The 20,142-nt window shown below is 38.8% G+C and overlaps 2 protein-coding genes across 7 annotated transcripts in view; both read left to right on the forward strand.

The window, feature by feature from the left end:
- Positions 1–8,725, forward strand: part of LOC128857705 (uncharacterized) — a 32,806-nt gene extending 24,081 nt beyond the window's left edge. Inside the window, exon 3 of the mRNA XM_054093449.1 lies at positions 8,662–8,725. Within this exon, the coding sequence (XP_053949424.1) occupies positions 8,662–8,725 (64 nt within the window). The remainder of the gene's footprint in view (positions 1–8,661) is intronic.
- Positions 8,726–10,989: 2,264 nt separating this feature from the next.
- Positions 10,990–20,142, forward strand: part of LOC128858936 (transcription factor btd-like) — a 63,637-nt gene continuing 54,484 nt past the window's right edge. For 3 of the 6 annotated variants that reach the window (XM_054095530.1, XM_054095536.1, XM_054095529.1), the window contains exons 1-2: positions 11,215–12,244; positions 14,005–14,676. The gene's annotated coding sequence lies outside the window, so the exon portion shown is untranslated. Of the gene's footprint in view, positions 11,147–11,214; positions 12,245–14,004; positions 14,677–20,142 lie in introns of those variants that run through there. The other 3 variants (XM_054095532.1, XM_054095531.1, XM_054095535.1) reach the window with 3 other exon arrangements.

The raw sequence follows: 20,142 nt of genomic DNA on the forward strand, positions 1-20,142 counted from the left end.
AAAAAAACAAAAAAAAAAAACTTCTGTCGCAGAGCCAATATGTAGTCCAGGACACTTCATCATACGTATTCTCTGGTCTTATATTTATATTTGTGATTAATGTCGTTTACATAACAAACCTGTTGCAATGAGTTGAGCTGGAGCAAGGATACTCTCTTTGATTTCCCTTTCAGCTGGCACACTGCGCGGATGTATGGATTGACTGCATGATGAATCTTTGCTTGGATGACACAGTCGAAGATAGGAAATAAACTCTCCCACAAAGAGAGTGATGCTCCTAGAGTTTCGAGGCAATTTGAAACCCAAGTTTTTGTGTTAAGATGAATTGGCTATAGACTATTTATTGTCTCTCTTGAAAAGTGAAAATATATTGATACTGTATTCAAAGTCTTCCGGTGAGTAGGAACTCTTTTCTTTGCTCTGACGTCCTACAACTCAAATCCTAGTTTTCTATTTGGCATCAGGGAAAAATATATCCCAGTTAGGAATTAAATCAGAGTCAAGGAATGCGCTGTAGAGTAATCCGAGCACAGTGTCCGGCATGCGGGAATATCCTACAGAGGAAACTATCGCCGATTCTTAATTTGTCTATTTACAGTGCTAGAGCGGCTCATATCGTGAGATGCTTGATTTCGTACATTTTTTTCGAATTAAAAGCCATTTAGAGTCCTCTCCATATTCATTCGAGTCCATGCAAACTTCTTGTGACTCTTCTACTACACTCTGCTGTACATAAAATGTGGTCCAGAAGAACTTGCCTCTCTTCTTTATGCAATTTTTTTTGGCTGTGGGTCGGTATACTCGAGTATTTTTAGCATGAAGGGATGGAGTTCGTCTTCCATTTAAACTTTGCCGAATTAGACTGAAATAGAATTATGGATGGCCGAAAATATTCCTAGCACTCAGGCAATACTTTCCATTCTACTTTATAAAGGTAGGATGTTGTTGTTGTTGTATTAGCATAAACATTCCCCCATACATATATGGGGAACGCTGCTGAAGTGACAGTCCTTGGCCGGATATAAATCCTGGTCGTTCCGGTAACGTAGAACCGACTGTCGTGGGAACGATAAAGGGAAGATCTAAGCCTTTGCTGTCGTATTAAATTACGGAATGGATGTCGTACTGGTCGGAATTAATTTCCGCTAAAAGAGCCATGATGCTTAACATAGAAGACTATGAAGGATAAAAAAGAATTATTTTTATTTTTAAAAATAAATACAGTATAAAATAATTGTGGTTCCTTACTTTGGTGGCTGGGAGTAGGTATGTATATGATCGGAATGGTAAGAAAGCTTTGGTGGCTTAGAGTAGACATAGGACTGAAAAGGATTGAAGAATAGGGAGAAACGAGTGGGGTTGAGATTAATTGCTTCTCTGCAATCTTCTCAGATTTTTTTTAGAATGTTAGGTGAAGACTGGCACTCCTCAAGTAGCACTGAAGCGCCGTTTTGATGTTAAGTTTTTCAAGAGATAGGGAATGTAGCTCGTTAATTTTCAATAGGGCTGGCTACATTTTCAATTCAGTACATCCGACAACACAAATCTGCCAACTAAGTCTGGCGAAAGCTGGATAGCGGCAGAGAAAATGAACTATCCAAGCCTTATCCTTCCAAAAAATCGTACACAGTGGATCATCGATGATGGCTATGGTGACCATATATCGTTTACACGGACTTTGCGTCTTACTTAGTCCTACCAAGGCACGTCGTTCGAACGCATACAAATGCTTCGGCTCTGAAAGTATTCGATGTCGTACCAGCTGGTTGGTTGGTTGGTTAGAGTGGTGATTCATCCAGAATCCAACTAGCGCTTCCGCACCATTTTGTTGCCACATCCTCGTTACCAAATTGTTTACAGTTATAACTATATCCAGTCTGTGCGGTTTAGGAACCTTATTAGGTTGTTGACTTCTAAGCCAGACAGCTGCTCGAGACTCTCGAACAGCGGTTTGCCCAGGGTTAACATTCTGTCCTTCCATAGGGCAGGGCATTCACAGAGGAAATGGAAGATTGTTTCTTTTTCCCCCGGTTGTTTACAACTATGACAGTATGTGTTATGCCCATTTTGGCGGCTTGTTCTCTGATAGACCAGAAGCCAGTTATGACTGCCGTAAGTCTACAGGTGTCCTGTCGTTTCATGTTTATTAATGTCGACGATTGCTTGAGGTTGTAGGTGGGCCATAACGTTCTGCTGATTTTGCATTTCGTCTGGTCTCTCCATCTACAATCTGCAATTCGAAATTATTTTAGGGAAATTGCATTCTTGACCGCACCTAGTGGAGTGAATACTGGTACTGCAAGAGCGCTATTCATGGCAGATCCCCCTCTTGCAAGTTCATCAGCTTTTTCGTTACCTTCTATGTTCCGGTGTCCCGGGACCCAAATTAAGGTTACTCTGTGGTTTTCACTCAAGTTGGTGAGGCTACTCCTACTTTGCTCCACCACTTTAGAAGTTGTTATAGTCGCGTCCTGCGCCTGGATTGCAGCTTGGCTATCCGAAAGAATAGCGATATTGCCCTTGAAAGAGAAATCTGCGATTAGTAACCTACAGGCTTCCCCAATTGCTAATACTTCCGCTTGGAAGACGCTGCTGGTATTAGGGAGGCGCACAGATTTTTCAATTCCAAGTCTATGAGAATATATACCAGCTCCAACACCACAATCCATTTTACTGCCATCTGCATAGACTGTGGTATGGAAGTTGTTTATAGAGAATCCCTTATTCCATTCTTTTTTAGATGGAAAGAGTGTGGCAAAATTCCTATTGAACGTTACCATCGGGACGATGTAGTCAGTCCTCACCGAGGTTAACTGAGTTTGTCGCAATAATAGACTAGCGTGACCATACGTTTTTTCTTTCCAGCGACCCGCTTCATTTAACCTAAATGCACTCATGGTTGCCGTCTTCTTTATATGTAGGTCTATTGGAATAACGTGTGTCAGTGCATTGAGAGCCTCTCTAGGACATGATCTGATTGCACCGACCGTTATTGCACAGGCTGATCTTTGTATTCTGCTGAGTAATTTGGTATTGTACTCTCTCCCTAGAGCTTTCCACCAAACTACCGAACCATACGATAGAATGGGTCGTATAACCGCCTTATACAGCCATAATGTATGCTTAGGTTGAAGACCCCATCTTCTTCCAAGCATACGTTTGCAGGCATATAAAGCAATTTCTACTTTCCTTACCCGTTCTTCGACGTTTAACTTCCAGCTAAGTATGGAGTCCAGAATTACTCCTAAGTACTTTGCACTGGTTGATAGTGACAGAGTTTGTCAGTTGATATTTGGTAGGGTGAAAGTTGGTACCTTGTATCTGGTGGTAAAAAGCATAAGTTCTGTTTTACGTGGGTTTAAACTTAGCCCACATCCTGTGGCCCAAGAGTTAAGCTCGCCTAACGCCCTTTGGATGATCCCACTGATCGTATTTGGACACAGTTCTGACACCATTAACACCACATCATCAGCGTATGCCACCACTTTTACCCCACCTCCGTCAAGTTTTGTTAAGATTTTGCTGATCACACATAGCCAAAGAAGTGGAGATGATACTCCCCCTTGTGGAGTGCCCCCGTGGACCTTCTTGGTTATGTTGATATTACCCATATTAGCTTTGCTGATCCTGGTTTCTAGCATGGAGATGACCCAGTTACTAACGCAACTGTCCACCTCCAGGTCTATCAACGCCCGTTGGATGGCATCTGTGCTAACATTGTTAAAGGCGCCTTCGATATCCAGGAATGCCGCCATGGTATAATGTTTGCTCTCTAGAGAGCCCTCTATAGTTCGGATTACCTCGAGAAGCGCTGTCTCCGTAGATTTGCCTTTAAGGTATGCGTGTTGTGCAGTTGATATACCAGAGCTCTCCAAAGAGCTTCTGAAGTGCATATCCAAAAGTCTTTCAAAAGTTTTTAACAGGAAAGACGAAAGACTGATTGGCCTGAAGTCCTTCGCTGATTCATGTCCTCTTCTACCTGCTTTTGGTATGAAGACGACCTTGACTAGTTTCCAGCTATCTGGAGTATGGCCCAAGTTTAAACAGGCTTTAAAAATTTCCTCTAGCCATGGTAGGGTACAGTCCAAGGTTTCCTGTAACATCTTTGGAATGATCCCATCTGGCCCCGGAGATTTAAAGGGTGAGAAAGATTTGATTGCCCATGCAACTTTTTCTTTGGTAATAATTTCATTTGCAAGATGCTGTGAATTATATTGGCTCCGCCTAATGTTTCCCCTCTCACTTTCGTAAGCGCTGCATCCCGGAAAATGCGTGTTTAGCAGAAGCTCTAGCGATTCTTCTGCTGTAGCAGTCCAAGTTCCATCAGGTTTCTTGACCCAAGAAGCCATTGAGTGGTCTTTGGAAAGAACACGGCTGAGCCTAGCAGAATCCCTGGTGGATTCGATTGACGAACAAAATTCCCTCCAGCTCTCTTTTTTGGCGGCCCTGATTGCCTTCTTGTACTGTCTCCGACTTTCTCTGTACAATTCCCAATTTCCCGTCGAGTAGCTGAGGTTAAACGTTGATCTGGATTTTTCCCTTAGTTTTAAGAGCTCACTGCTCCACCAAGGAGGGTGAGTTTTTTTGCTAAATTTTATGGGGCAGGACGTTTTGTAGGCCCTACTAAATGCCTTTTCCAGTGTTATGACCCTACTCTCAAGGTTTTCTGTGAGAGTGATTTGAGGGATAGGAATCTCTCCAGCTGATGGTAGTAGAGGAAAAGGAAGCCCTCCTCTGCGTTGGAAAGATGGAGGTTGGTGGAGCAGGACTCGGCTTCACCTGGTGTTTACAACTGGCTCCGAACGAAACGACTGGCGCGCTTTGTTAATCCCGACCAAAATCGCGTAAGCGGTTAACGCGCCAATTAAGAAGAAGAATCCACGCAGCTCACTCCTCCACTATCTGAGAAGGAATTTTGGCGAGTTAGGCTTCATAGCTGTAACTGAGTTTCTTTAGAAGTTAAGAGACGCGCGGAAAGTTTAGGATAACCGGTGCATTCCAACCTTGTGAAAACTGTCCTAATGTAACTATTTAATTATAGTTTCTAGTGCAAGCAGCGAATGTTCCACAGAAAAAATCGCAAGTCTCAAGCTTTCGCAACTCGCACCTTTCATATGCTTGCAATAATAAATTAAATCCTTGCACATTTGCGCTCTGACTGCAATTTTCGCACACCCGAACCTCACGCCAAGAAATCTCCATCACATGCCAGAACGTCATCGCATATGTGCTCATATGTAGGTATATACATAAAGCCATTAAACAACGCTGCTCAGACAGAAGGACATGGAAAAGAACATATCACGGTGGACAAATATCGTTGACGTACTGAAGAGGCAAATAAATGCCGGCACACACGCAAAGGCACAGGCATAAACATAAGAGATATTGAAGCTTCAGCTGAAGTTGAAGTTGAATGTTGGACGTTGGAGTTTGGAGTTTGTAGTGTCGTGTTGTGCTGTGTAGTGTAGTGATGGCTGGGAAAGCGAAAGCTCGCAAGCTATGTAAGGACTTAAATATATACTTAGCTCGCTTTAGCGTACACCTGCACACGGGACAAATCAGTGAAATTACATACACGTAGACAGCAGTGCGGTGGAGTGAAGGGAGCAGACGTTGCGAAAGAAAGTGCTTGGCCGAAGTGAAGATGTTGCTGGCTGCCAGGAATTTATGTGATCAACGTACGTGCTAAATGAGAAAGTCAAGAAGTGAGTAGCTATCTGCTGCCTGAAGTCCGTAGCAATCATAGAGTTAACAGTGCTGCGAGGCCACACTGATGAAAATATCGATGCTGATGTTGGTGCTGATGATGACGATGAGTGTGCTGATGCTTATGGCGGCAAAACACATCTTTTGAGGCACCTGAGATTGATGTGAAATTGGATTTATGTGAATAGTTGGATGGACTGGCAATCGTATGACGGAAGTACCAGTTGACCGAAAATTGTTGCCTACAAAACGTATGTTTGCCTTATGGTATTTGTAACGAGTGTACCATTGATAGGTGTCCATTGCGTGCAATTGACAATTGGCTATGTTGAAATGAATTGCGAATGAATGCCTGCCTTCCGCAGGGTTGCAATTGTTCGAGAACAAACAATACAATTTCAATACGTCGAAAAGCTATTTGCCAGCAGCTGATATATCACCGAAAGTGTTTGTGCTGAGTGTATGCAGAAAGCAAAAACAAGCAACTAGCAGCCAATAGTTACAGGCAACAACATACAAGTTGAAGTCCAAAATAAAAAAGACTGGTGTTATAAAAATGTTTTGATAGCACAATCTTTTTAATGCGTTAGTGCGTTGGAAGCTACATCCCTAGCTGACTTCCAGTGAAAGCTTGATGACATTCGGTTCAGTGGAAGCGAAGTTATTGCGCCTAAGTGTCAGTATGTTTATGCCATCGGTACAAAAATGTGTTTCGAATAAAGAGCTAATATGAAATTTTGTTCTAAAATCGGTTAATCGTCTACCGAAACAGTTGAATGGATGAAAAAAAAACTTATGGCGATGATTGTCTATCTCCAGAGTTCATGAGTGGTTTCACGTTTCAGAGATGGTTGTGAGGACATAAATGACAATGAACGTCAAAAATCAGCAAACACTGAAAACTCCATCAAAATTATTCGTAAATTTATCAAAAATGAACCGAAATCATCGTTGAAATTCATAGAATCGGAGTTGAATATCTCCAAGGCCACATTTTAACTGATCATTTGGGCTTACGGAAGGTCTGTGCCCGTTTCATTCCGCACAAGTTAACTGAGGATCAAAAATTGCTCAGAATTCAACATTCATTAAAGAGGCGAGAAAATACGAGAACTTCCTTTACAACATTGTAACTGGTGATGAAAGGTGGAGTTGCCAAATTGAAGTAGAAAACTAAGCGCCAAAGTGCCGAATGGAGGACCCCAGATGAGCCACCACCTAAAAAATCGCGTTTGGAGAAGTCAAAAATCAAGTCGTTTCTCATTTGTTTTTACGATCCCAAGGGAATTGTCCACAAGGAGCTCGTGCCAACGGGCCAAACCGTCAATGCAATTTTCTTGGCGTTTAGAAGCGTTTGTTACATCGCATTCGTCGACTTCACCCTGAATACCGCGAAGAAGGAAGCAGGCGCTTATTGCATTGCCTAATGCGTCATCTCATCGATCCACTCTTGTGACTGGTTTTTTGACTAAAAATCGCATTTTAATCACTGTCGCCATCAATCAATCACCGTATTCGCCTGATCGCCTGATATGGCTACCTGTGACTTCTACCTATTCGGAAAATTGCATTTGACCATGAAAGGAAAACGTGTTGCGTCCGTAGAGGTCATCCAAAAGACTTGTACCGACATCCTGAAGGACATTCCGGTCAATGACCTCAAACACTCTTTCGCAAAGCTTTTGGATCGCGTAAAACAGTGTATTGAGGCCAGAGGAGACTATTTTGAATAAATAAACTCCTGTCGTTCCTATTTTAGCTCAGTCTTGTTTATTTTGGACTTCACCTTGTACAACGCCTACTCTTTTTTGTTTTGTTTTTTGTTTGCGCACATTTACAAAAATTCCAAAACGTTTTTCACTTGCAGTCTGCAGGCGAAACTCTTGTCCATAAATAACGCTCGCACACACCCACCTCGCCGGCAATGTCTATGCCAAAATAAAAGACTTGTAAACTGGCAAAGTACTTGGCTGGTCTGTCGATGAAATGGACATCTTCAGCAACACAAGTGAGATATGTGAATCGGTGCCACACATGGAGATGGCTGTGTGCTTTTGGTGCGCCAGTTTATCTGCCGTCTAAGTGAATTTAATGGCATTTAAAGTTACATAAAGTTGCAGGTGCAACAGTGCATCAGCGTGTAAATTCAGATTTGTGTTCGTAACTTGTTGTAGTAAGTTGGGTAGAGTAAGTGAGATGGTGCGAGAGTGAGTGAGAGAGTGCTGGAGTGAAATAATCACAGCAAATAAACATATCAAAGCTGATGAAAAGTAGTTTTCAGTTTAAATGAAGTGTTTCAGAGTGATGTTGGGCAACAAAAGTACGCGCGAGTTGGGTGTCAGTGACTTAAAATGTACTTAAAAATCGTGTGACGTTACAAAATGCCATGTGAGTTTAAGTGGAACGCAGTGAGAAGGAATGAGACGGAATGTGTTGGTAATGGGAGGGTATGCATTGAACTGACATTAATAAATGCATTAAAATAAATGTTAAGCGTCCTAATATTTAAGTCGCTTACTGTTTATTGTATCAGCTTATTCTCCCATTCTCTTTCCATTTGCGTTTTCACAGTTATTTTCATACTTTCCAAGAATGTTTCTCTTTATAGGAAGTGTTGAAGTACCTAAAAATATAATTACATATATAATTTTCCGTTACTTATGAAACAAATAAACTCACTATCTATTTTATTTCATCGAGTCCGGTTGATCTTTCTATTCGGCGAATTTCTACAATAAAATTAAAATATTATTTAATAAAAAAAAAACTGTGTTATTAATAATAATTGAGTTATTAGGTAATTCGAACGATAGCGGGCTCTCTAGAGAATAAACAGTATACCATGGCGGCGTTTCTGGTTATAGAAGACACCTTTAATTACGTTCGTACTGGTGGCAGTTCATGCACTGTAGCTAAAAAACCTTTAAATACATTTTTAATCCCATTATATAGTTCACAGGATGTGACGGCTGTTGAGGTGGACGCCACTGACGGAGTTAGAATAATACTGGTTTGAATGTATGTATATGCCACATGATAGACCAGCACCGCCTGAGGAGGCCCGCAGACTTGTGCATGAAAATACAAACAATACCCTGCTACTCGGATGCGTTTCATGCGAGGCACGCCTTATGGGGAAGCTCTGAAACAAACGACCGAGGTGAGTCTCCTTGTCGGTGTGTAACAGAGGTAACACTCCCACTTTCACCTTTCTTGGTACAGAGTACTTCAGGGGATGGGGATGAAAACTGCTCAGTAAGGATAGTAACAATTGTAGAGGATAAAAGGAGGGGGAGGATAAAACACAGAAAAAAAACACGCACTCCTTGGTGGAGCAGTGAGCTCCTAAAACTAAGAGAAAAATCCACGTCTATCTTTAAGCTCAGCTACTCGACAGGAAATTGGGAACTGTTCGGAAAAAGTTGGAGACAGTACAATTAGGGGCCGCCAAGAAAGAGAGCTGGAGGGAATTTTGTTCGTCAATCGAATTCACCAGGGCTTGTTCTAGGCTTAACCGTGTTCTTCCAAAGACTTCTTTCCAAAGACTTAGGCTTAACCGTGTTCTTTCCAAAACCTAATTGCACTTGGACTGCTACTGGAACTTCTGCTGAACACTAATTTTCCGGGATGCAGTGCCCACGAAAGTCGGAGGAGAAATAATTGGCGGAACCAATATAATCCACAGCATCTTGCAAATTAAATAATTACCAAGGAGGAAGTTGCATGGACTAACAAGTCTTTTTCAACTTTAAAATCTCTGGTGTCAGATGGGATCATTCCAAAGATGTTACAGGAAACCCTGGACTGTATCCTACCATGACTAGGGGATAATTTTAAAGCTTGTTTAAACTTAGTCCATACTCCAGAAAGTTGGAAACTAGTTAAGTTCGTCTTCATACCAAAAATAGGCTCGTGGGGATATAAATCAGCTAAGCATTTTAAGCCAATCAGTCTTTCGTTTTTGCTGTTAAAAACCTTTGAAAGACTTTTGGATAAACACCTCTGTTTGGAAAGCTCTGGTATATCAACTGCAAAACAGGCATACCTCAAAGGACAATCTACGGAGACAGCGCTTCAGGAGGTAATCCGAACAATAGCGGGCTCTCTAGAGAACAAACAGTATACCATGGCGGTTTTTCTGGATATAGAAGACGCCTTCAATTACGTTTGTACTGATACCATCCAACGGACGTTGATAGACTTAGGGGTGGACAATTGTATTAGCAGTTGGGCCATCTCTATCCTAAAAATCTGGATCATAGCTAATTGTTCAGTAGGGGAACTCATAGGCAGTTTTACAGTTTTATCATTTTCACTTCTTTGGTTAAGTGTCATAAGCAAAATCTTGATTAAACTTTATACAGGTGGGGTAAAAGTGATTGCGTTTGCTGATGATGTGGTGATAATGGCATGATCACTGCGACCTAATACGATCAGTGGGATAATTTAAAGGGCGCTAGGTTAGCTCAACCCTTGGGCTATAGGCTGTCACTTAAGTTTGAACCCACGAACTCACAGAATGCTTTTTACCACCAGATACAAGGTACCCAATTTTACCCTACCAAACTTTCGCAATTTGACCCAGCGCAAAATACTTAGGAATAATTTTTCTTAGGAAATTGACTCAGGAGAAGCTTGGGAAAATCTATGTTCCCAGGATTTCTATGAGAGACAAAATGACAGTAGATATTGAGTTCAAAGCTCACAAAGCCGAGTAAGTACTACAAATTTCAAGTACTACACATTTCTTCATATCCAAATTTTAGAACAAATTCATAGTAAAGGCTAATAAGATTATTATCTATAGTAATCAGCTAAATAGTTTGATAATAAGAAATTTAGTATGAAAAAGTTTTAGAAAAATTCAGTACGAGTTGGTTGTAGCCGATTCAAAACTCACGCAGTTTTAATTTTCGAGTATCTCTATGCTAATATTACCCTTCATTTCATTTTCATGTATCGAGATTCATTTACATTTTATGAATACATATTTTATTATGAAACTAATGTGTTAAGATTTGGTGAATAAGAAATATATTACAAAGTTTATTTTTTTTTGATTTCGATACACCCTGTGGGCAAACAAAAAACAACCGCGCCAGCTGCTTGCTATTTACTCTTCTTCAAATCTGGCCAATCCACGTAAAGAGTATTCGCCCTAAGTCATAAGTGCTCACGAAAGAGCACAGGTATACAAGGCGTACTCACTGCCAAGCCCCTAGCTCGCCACTAGTACACCACTAACTACTTTGGCGCAGTAAACAAGCATATCAATACTAATAAATAGCACACGATAGTCCACAATAGTTATGTGTGTGTGTGCAAGCCTTTCCATAAATGCAGAGCGCGTATTAGTGTTGACCTCAAAGAGCATGAATTCCAAAATGTATTCAAGCGGGTTACGCACTCACAAAGTGAGTACACGAATATTTGCGAGGTAAGAGTAAAACGAATGTGTATCTGTGTGTGCACTTTGTTGCTGCCACTGTTGGTGCCACAACTTGCAATCGCATGGGTATATCTCCGGCCTGCATTTACCGTAGATAAATTTCGTTTGCTTTGCTTGCTCGCTGTTGATTCGGCTTACATTGCGGCGCTGATGGAACTCGTTGGGGAAGAGCAGTTTTTCTGCTGTCATCTATCAGTAAAGTTGTGTTGTCATTGTCGTCGCGTTGTAGTTGCCGTCGCCGTTGTCATTGCCTTTGCCCATACGATTGGGCTGGTTTTCTATTTGTGTTGTTTTTTTAATTTCGTTTTCGGTATTGAAATACAACTCGCATTAGAATTTCATTTGAATTTTTTTTGTGGATGTGTGAAACGCGTTTAAATGTGAAATGTACATGCATACGTATGCATGTGAGAAAAATTAAATTGTGTTAAAAATATAATACTTAGCTGCAAGCAAGCAACAGTGTTCGAAGTTTGAGAATTGTGTGTGTGTGTATGTACGAGAAAAATTCGCAGCTGCCAAAGCGACCAGCAAGTTGTTGCAGTGTAAGAGAGGGGAGCGAAAAGGTTAAAAGTTATAAAGTGCATTGACGTTCAGGGGCCACAATTTGGCATACATTTGCATGAAAAAATACTTAGTATATGTGTATTTATGTATGAATACTGTCATAGGCATGTAGGTACATGCTTATTCGCTGAAAGCCTATGACAACTGCGAACCAAAATACACATCCATACATCCTTACATATTTACATTCACATGCGAAAACATCTGAAAGCGGCGCCGTGGCAAAGAAAAAAGTGGCTCGTGTAACAGACGAAAATGTGCTTTTGGCAGCTGCTGGCCCAAGCGTGTGGCAAGTAAGCTAAGTCTTGCCATAATTATTTTACTAAATAAAAGAGAATTGAAACTTTGCCAATTCTGTTTGAACTATTAAATGCAAATACTTCAATAAAGAATAAAAATTTCTGCGGAAAATCGAATTTCGTTGCGTGGGAAAAAATGTGAACGAATGACAACGAAAACCAACTCCCAACTTCCTTTGACGTCTTTGCAAAAACAACAGCAGTAAAAACAACAATAAAAGTAATAGCAACTACACGGCCACCTGCTGGCACAGCCCAAACGCTGGAGCAGCCACCCACAAAAGAGCTGAGAGTGAAACAGTGAGAGAGTGCGCGCCAACGATTAATGTGATGAGAGCACATATGCAAATAAACAACAAAAGGAAGGGAGAGAGAAGTAGTTATGAAGTGCAGTCTTAGGGTGGAGTAGCGCAGCCAATTTGCATTGGCAAGTGAAAAACAAAAAACAATAGTAAACGTTTTTCTTGTTTGTAAAATTGTTAACTATTTTATATAATATTTATATACATACCTATATTTAATTGTAATCTTTGTACCTGTTATAAATTATTGGCTTGCAGCAAAGCTGTCGCCAATTAATATATGTAAATCACTCCTTTCTTTCAAAAAAAAAAAAATAAAATTAAATAAAATTAAAGTAAAGTAAAGTAAAGTAAAGTAAAGTAAAGTAAAGTAAAGTGAAGTAAAGTAAAGTAAAGTAAAGTAAAGTAAAGTAAAGTAAAGTAAAGTAAAGTAAAGTAAAGTAAAGTAAAGTAAACTAAAGTAAAGTAAAGTAAAGTAAAGTATCTACTAATCGAAACTCGAGTTATACATCCATTCATAAAGTGTTGTGAGTCCTTTCATATTTAACTATCCGTTGGGCCCCCGGGTCTGGCCAGAGTTTTTCGACTTTGGACGTGAATTTAACATATTTTTATTATAACTAACTACTTAACTTTGCAAGTAGCTTCCTAAAATTTAATTTTCTATCGATTTATGGATATAGTCTTTTAAAAAGGATCCTCCAATAGGACGAAAAAGGCCGAATATGCTTATGTATAAGCTCCTTTCCACCTTCAAGATTTTAAAAATCATTATTTCTAACATTCGCTCTGAATTTCGCGTATCGATTTCGCTTCGACAAAATTATTGAAAATTGTTTACGATCCGAGCCTCGCTTCTCACTAACTTAGGAACGTAATATAGTACAAGTTTTGTTGAGTAAATTATTTGCAATTAAAAATTATTAACTAAATATAAAAAAATTAGTGGAGAAAGTTTTAAAATAAATAAGCGCACAAATTGAAAGATACTCACTTCAATTTTACAATTATTTTAAACATAAACAACAATCAGGCAAAAACTGACTCAACCGTTGCATCAAAACAACAGCTGTACCTATACTGATAAAGGACAGAAATTTTACGATAAAAATATACATAAATGTGTTTGTTTGCGACACTACAAAAAAGACTACAACAACAAGTATATGAATTAAATTCGCGCGGTTGGTGCAGTTGTTCGCATTGTTGTTATCACCAAAGCGCAGCGCTAAGAGTTCAAAGCCTTTGTCCATACCGGCTGCATTCGTTGCATTCAATCGGCAACAGCATTAAAATCATTACATTCCATGCTCCTCTGCAGGCATTTTTGCTGCTCGCCTTTTGTTGTTGGGCAACAGAAAGTGCATTAATTTGTTGCTTATTAACTGCAAAGATTTTTTCTTTTGTTTTTACTTTTATTTTTTTTTCTATGGCACTAACAACTGAAAACAACAACTAGAAAAATGCCAACAAATCGCGTTTTGATAAGTGAAATTCCCACGTTTGAATGCAACGGTGCATTGCACTAACTCTCACCATGCTCCCGCATTGCTAGATTGGCGCGCTCTCTCAATTTGTTTCTGTGTATCTTGCTCTCTCGCTCTCTCTCCGTTTACATGTCGCTCAGCAACAATTTATACTAACAACTTGCTTTCTCTTCCCTCCCACTCCGAATCAGCTCTGCTAACACGGCGTGTTAAACGTTGATGTTGTTGCCATTGCATTTCAATGAGGCCAACAGAGACGCCATTCAGTCTGCACGTTTTCGTTATCAGCCGGGATTAAGGCTTAAGGATTAAAGGTGCTTCAACTGTGTGACAAGGGGGAACAAACGTACACGAAAGCAGCAAAAGACAGCAAAAGTAGTATCAGCAGAAGACAAGTATTTGTAAAATAGTTTATGCAGCAGCATCCCATGCAGCGTAAGCAAAGACTTTCATACACGCATAATCACATATGCAAGCATACATATGTATATCGTTATTCTGCCTAAGCAATCAACTGTCAAGTAGCAGCAAGCAGCAGTCTGCCGTATTTGGGATTTAGTAGTCTTCAGTCAAACTTTGTACATCTGCACACACATTCAAATATTTAATCTCCTGCTCCCGCTGCACCGCAACATACTTTTAAGTGGATAATTTACTTTTCTTCGCAAGCATAAATATATGTATATATGCAAACGGAAGTTAGTTCGTGCTTGTGCTTGTGCTGTAGCTGAAGCCCCGGCGTCATTGTAATGCTTGCAAATCTCAACGTTTCCGGTTTCAGTGCGTTGCAGTATTTATGAGTGGAGAGGAGCAAAAACAAAAAAAAAGGTGTAAACTTTTTAAGCAGAATTTTTAAGTGAAAGGTAAGTAAAGATATTTGATTTTTCAGCCATCTACAGATGGTAAGAATTTCTTATATGTGAATGCTCTTAGCTAGTAAGAGATGCCATTTTTAATATATTTTTCCATCCATTGAGAAGGAATAACTCTAAGACCTTCATTTTGAGTAATAAAATATAACTTAGTATTTCATGGAGCTCTGCTAAAGTCGCTGTATACACCTCTCGTTCGCAAGATCCGTCGAATACATGCCCGCGCACCTAATCCACAGTTCATTTAGGAACTGTCCGTAAAGAAAGATGCTCCCAGACGTTCAGTGAATAGTACAGGGTGCACACTTTCCTCAAGAGAAGAGTAGGCGGAGTGCAGTATTTGGAGGCAGAGCCTGATGAACCTGTTCACGGCTGGCTTGAAGTTGGTTGGAAGGGTTGGCGGAGGAGTATTCTGCGAGGAGCTAACCATCAGATTCAAGTTCAAGTTACCAGACCACTGCAGTGTGCTCCAAATAGAGGTAGCGCCAATTAAAGAAGCAGGTGATTTCAGCTCTTCTTCTTCGATAACCACTTAGACGATTTTAGCCGTGTTTTCATGGGAGGGGGAGGTTATTTTACGTGGCGAGTCTCAAACCCAGCGCATAACCAGATATCCTGGGTTGTTGTGCCTTCTCAAATTAGTTCGCCCCCGAACGGATTTCGGAAGCTAACCAGAGGATACTTGGGCGAAGCTCGGAAGTTGTGAGCTGCTTGGATCATATGCACAAGAATCGTCCCGGCCACTCCCAAGTGCATGGCGATGAGGGACTTTCCCCACTTGCGTGGATTTCTACGTATGGAACCATCCTCTGATTGGCTGCTAACTTGTGTGATAACTGTCACGGAGGTTGATTTCTACTCCGACAGTCAAGCGGAAATCAGATGGTGATATCGATTTTGCTGGAAATTGCGAGGCGGATGAGTCGGCGAGACGTGGGACCTATGAAGTAGTTTTCCCCCGAAAGGAGAGAATTTGGATCCTACCTGCGGTCTGTTCCTGAAGACGAGGGCTTTGCGTCAACTCAGCGAGTGCTTGACAAGTACATAAACTTTGATGGCCGTGAAATCTTTCTGGCCACCAGTGGAGCGGTGGTGCTCGAGTGATATTCTGAGATTAACAAAATTTCAACTCCACAATTTCGTGGACGGGCCTTAAGGAACGTGACAGCGAGATATACGTTCTGTGAGACGTCCTAACTTCGAGTTCTTTCTGCGTCGGTTGTATGAAGGATGAGGTGGAATCATTTTAGTGCATCCTCCTTAGCTGTCTTTCGTACGCGTGCTAATATAGGAGGTCTTGGTATTAAAAACCTGATGGGCATTATGAGCAGTACGAAGCGGCTAACACCGCCGTAACTCAGTGATCGTTCGATTGTCATCAACAATATAAAGAAAAATAGATCACATTCAATTCCTCTGTGGGATTTAACCCTCCGTTGGACACATGTTTTAAAACCTTCGGTTGGGCATCCGGCTGTGGCCTTTTTTCGTTCTGTTCAAGGATCCTTATTAAAAGGTTATATTCATAAATCGATAGAAAATTAAATTTTAGGAAGCTACCTGGAAGCTCAAGTCGTTAGCTGTAATAGAAATATGTTGAATTCACGTCCAAAGTCGAGAAAGTCTGGCCAGACGCGGGTGCCCAACGGAGAGTTTATCTGCTTGTTGCAGTCAATAGACTTTAGACAATCAGGTTTTAGCAAATATAAGACCTTCCTTCTCAATCGCAAACTCAGCACATCAAGAAACTTCTTTCATGTGCTGGATTGATTGTTTACGTCTGGTTTAGTGAGGAGAGATTCTTTTGAACAAGACTGAAGTGAACTGCATATAAACCAAATAATTTCCCATTATGTAATTGCAGCGTTGTCAAATTTCAGCATACTTGAAGAGCTGTTAGTCCTCAAGGGCTGATAAATCTCAAATATATTTTGAAGGGGTTAAACAACTGCGCAAAACTGCATGTCTCGGAACGTAGATTTAAGGTTATTTTAACTTTTTTTTAGTCAAATCCTCATCTACTGCACTTTCGAAAGAATTTCGATATGCGCGTATCAAAGTCGAGTGGCATAGAAGTCAGAGTTCCATCATTTCAGTATGGTTTGGTGCTAATTGCTTGCTGCTGGTTAGCTTCCTGGAGCTCTTGAAGTGTTCCTTGGTTGTCACTAACATCATAACTTTTTCTAAATATCCTAAATTTCCTTAAAGGTCTGTAACAATTTATGGGGGCATAGGAATTACCACGAGTAAGGTGAGTTAGTAAAACTTGTTGTGTTTCTATGGAAAACAGAATTTCACTGGACTTGGATAGACGTATGGATTGCAAGCTTGAATGTTTGAGATATCTCTTCTGTATTTTAGTACTTTAGTATCTTCTCTCTAAGGTCCAGAGTTCTATGCATTTTAATACTTAAGTATCATCTCTCTAGAGTCCCGATTTTGTTATTATGAGTACCGATTTGTTGTTTCTTCTCTCCCAGCTGGTTGGTTCTTCATTACTTGTCTACCCTTAAACATCTCTTCGTGCCATTCCATTGTAAGCGGATTTTTTCTTAACGTCTGCAACCATCCTAAGGCATCTCAAATGGAAACCAATTCTCGCACATATTTTTTAACATCCATTTGCTATTGGAAATTCCTACCAAAGGTAGTTGCTGCAGATTCTAATTATTTTTCCCATTTTCAACTACATTTTCCCATTCACTAATGAATTGCAAAGGAAATGGAAACTGTGTCACTTGCATTAAATTTGGACGAAGTACCACAAACAATGGAATAATAAAAACAAATGATTGCAAAAGCAGAGAAGTGTGGCACATGAAAAGAGAGAACAGTGCCAAAATGAAAAGGTGAAGAAATAAAACATAAATGACTAGAAACAAATAAAAAAGTGGATAGAAAAAAAAGAAAAAAAGGAAAATAAAATGAAAAAAGGAAATGAAAAGAAAAAAGGAAAATAAAAAGAAAAAAGGAAAATAAAAAGAAAAAAACTAAATGGATAAAGACTAGTCGAAAAACAAACGTTGCCAGCAAACGCCAGCTGCTTCTCGCTGCCTGCTGTCTGCCTGCACACAAAGTTGTCAGACCATTCAGCGATGTCACTGCCATTGATTTTTCTTGCGGGAATTGCCAGTGTCTGTGCCAACTTCAATGGACTCGTAGCTGCTGTTGTCACTTTATTGCTTTGCCATGCGTCCGGCTAACTTCGGCGTTTGTCTGGTTGTGCCTCTGCTGTAACCAGTCATTTGAAGGTGGTGCCGCCGTCTTGGTCTGTCCGCTTCTTCGAACTTTACTTACACTACTCCGTTTTCTGTTTTTTTTTCATCGCTGCGACTGAAATTTATGCTAATGCGGCCGAGCCGTAGCAGCAGTTAGCAGTGAGTGTACTCATCCGTTATTTTTGCAATAGCGCGCGTGTTGCCACCCTGCTGCATACTTCCATTTCCCTGCTGCTGTTTGGCGGCTCTTTACAGTTTGTTGGGCTTAGTTAAATAATGTTGGCAATAAAGGTGTTGCCAACTAAACAATTGACGGCCCTTTGGGATGCTGGCGAGCTGCTGGGGCGTTGAAAAATAGTAGAACTAGTGAATTATTTTTGAAAGGAAATGAGCAGAGCAGAATGGAAAAATTTAGAGAGTGTACGAAACGACTGTTCTTGAAGTATAATTTTAGCAAGAGTTGCCATATAGTTTCAAGTATAAATATTTGATGAAGTAGTAAAAATATGAACTTTCCTCTGATGCACTGTACAAAGTAAAATTAAGAAACTATTTAAATATAATAATATTTTTTGTGTTTAAACATTTTTTTTTGTTATTATTTTTCTTAATTATTTTTAATTTTTTTGGTTTTTTTAATTTTTTTAATTTTTTAATTCTATCTCATTTTTTGAACTCTTTTGATTTTTTTCGAATACTTATATTTTAAATTTTTAAATTCTGTTTACATATTTTAGATAAAATTTTTATTTTTTTATTTTTATTTTTTTTTATATATGATTTAAATTTTTTGAAATAAAGTAATATTATAAAAATAAATTACTAAGTAAACAATAATAAAATTTGAGAATCAAATTCACAAAAAGAAATAAAATAAAATACAATAAAATAAAATAAAATAAAATAAAATAAAATAAATCAAAAGAAAATAAAATAAAAGAAAAAAGAAAAATAACTAATCGATCCCAAAAATGTGAGCAATTTTTGTTTAATTAAGACATCCTCTTCAATGGCCTGCAAAATAATAAAAAATAATATAAATTAAATTGCTTTTTAATAAAACCGAATGAATTTTTCATAGTTTCCTAAATTGTTTTTAAATATAAGATTTGGATACAAAATACTTAAAAGTTCTATTATTTAAAAAAATGTCTACGAAGTTAAAAAGTTAATTTTTGCAGAGAGTTATAAAATACAAAATCTAAAAAAAAACAACTATTTCATTAATTTTAAAATAATTTTTTCCATCTAAAAATTTTTTTAATTTCTTTAATTTATTTACAAAATTCTTATTTTCCTAAATAGTTTCCTAAGAGCGTTTTAATATATAAAATCTAAACAAATAAAAAATTATAAAAATTAATAATTCTTTTTTAATTTAAATTTTTTCTTCATTTCTTCAATTTATATACAAAATTTTAAAATCTTATTTTCGAAAATAGTTTTCTTCGAATCCTATGTTTTAAAATATAATATAAAAGCTAAAAAATTTTAAAACATTTTACTCTTATTAATTTTAAAAAGTTCTTTTTTCATTTCTTCATTTTCTCAAATAATAAAAAAAAAAAAATAAGAAATTATTAATTTTATTGGTTGATATTTTCTAACTTTATTCGAAAGCGATTTTTTTTTAATTTCTTCAAATTAATTTACAAAATTTTAATATCCACATTTTTTAAAATAGTTTGGTAGTTCAGTATTTGTGTTCTTGTTCTGTTCAGTTGTCTTTTCCTTTTTTGAGGACAACTAATTTGGTAAAAATCAACAGAAACAAAAACACCAACATTAAATATAACCGAAGACATACCGTGAAAAATTCCTTTGAAATCGCGTGTCCTAAAAACTAGCCGAACTCATAAAACAAAAACAATTACTACCTCAATGTCTGCACAATTTAATGGCAAGTAAAATCAACCTTGAAAATTCCCACATCAGTTGTTTTACGTTTCCTGAGCCTTCTTTGTACTGTTGTTGTTATACTAACTACTTTTCTCCATTGTTCATGCAGTTTTTGTTGTTGTTGGCGTTGCAATTATTTGCATTTGGCATAACAAGACTCCAACGCTTATCGCCACTTTTATATAAATACCCAAGCTGGGGAATTTGCCGGCACTTCCGGTCGCGTCGTTTTTGCGCTGCTTTCTTTTGCTTCCATTTCGAACTTATGCAGGTCTGTCTGGATTTACTTTGTTCTTGCAACTTCGCCTGCTTCTTAACCACATCGAACATCAACACCCAT

Source organism: Anastrepha ludens, chromosome 3 (assembly GCF_028408465.1).
Source record: "Anastrepha ludens isolate Willacy chromosome 3, idAnaLude1.1, whole genome shotgun sequence".
NCBI classification, from domain to species: domain Eukaryota; kingdom Metazoa; phylum Arthropoda; class Insecta; order Diptera; family Tephritidae; genus Anastrepha; species Anastrepha ludens.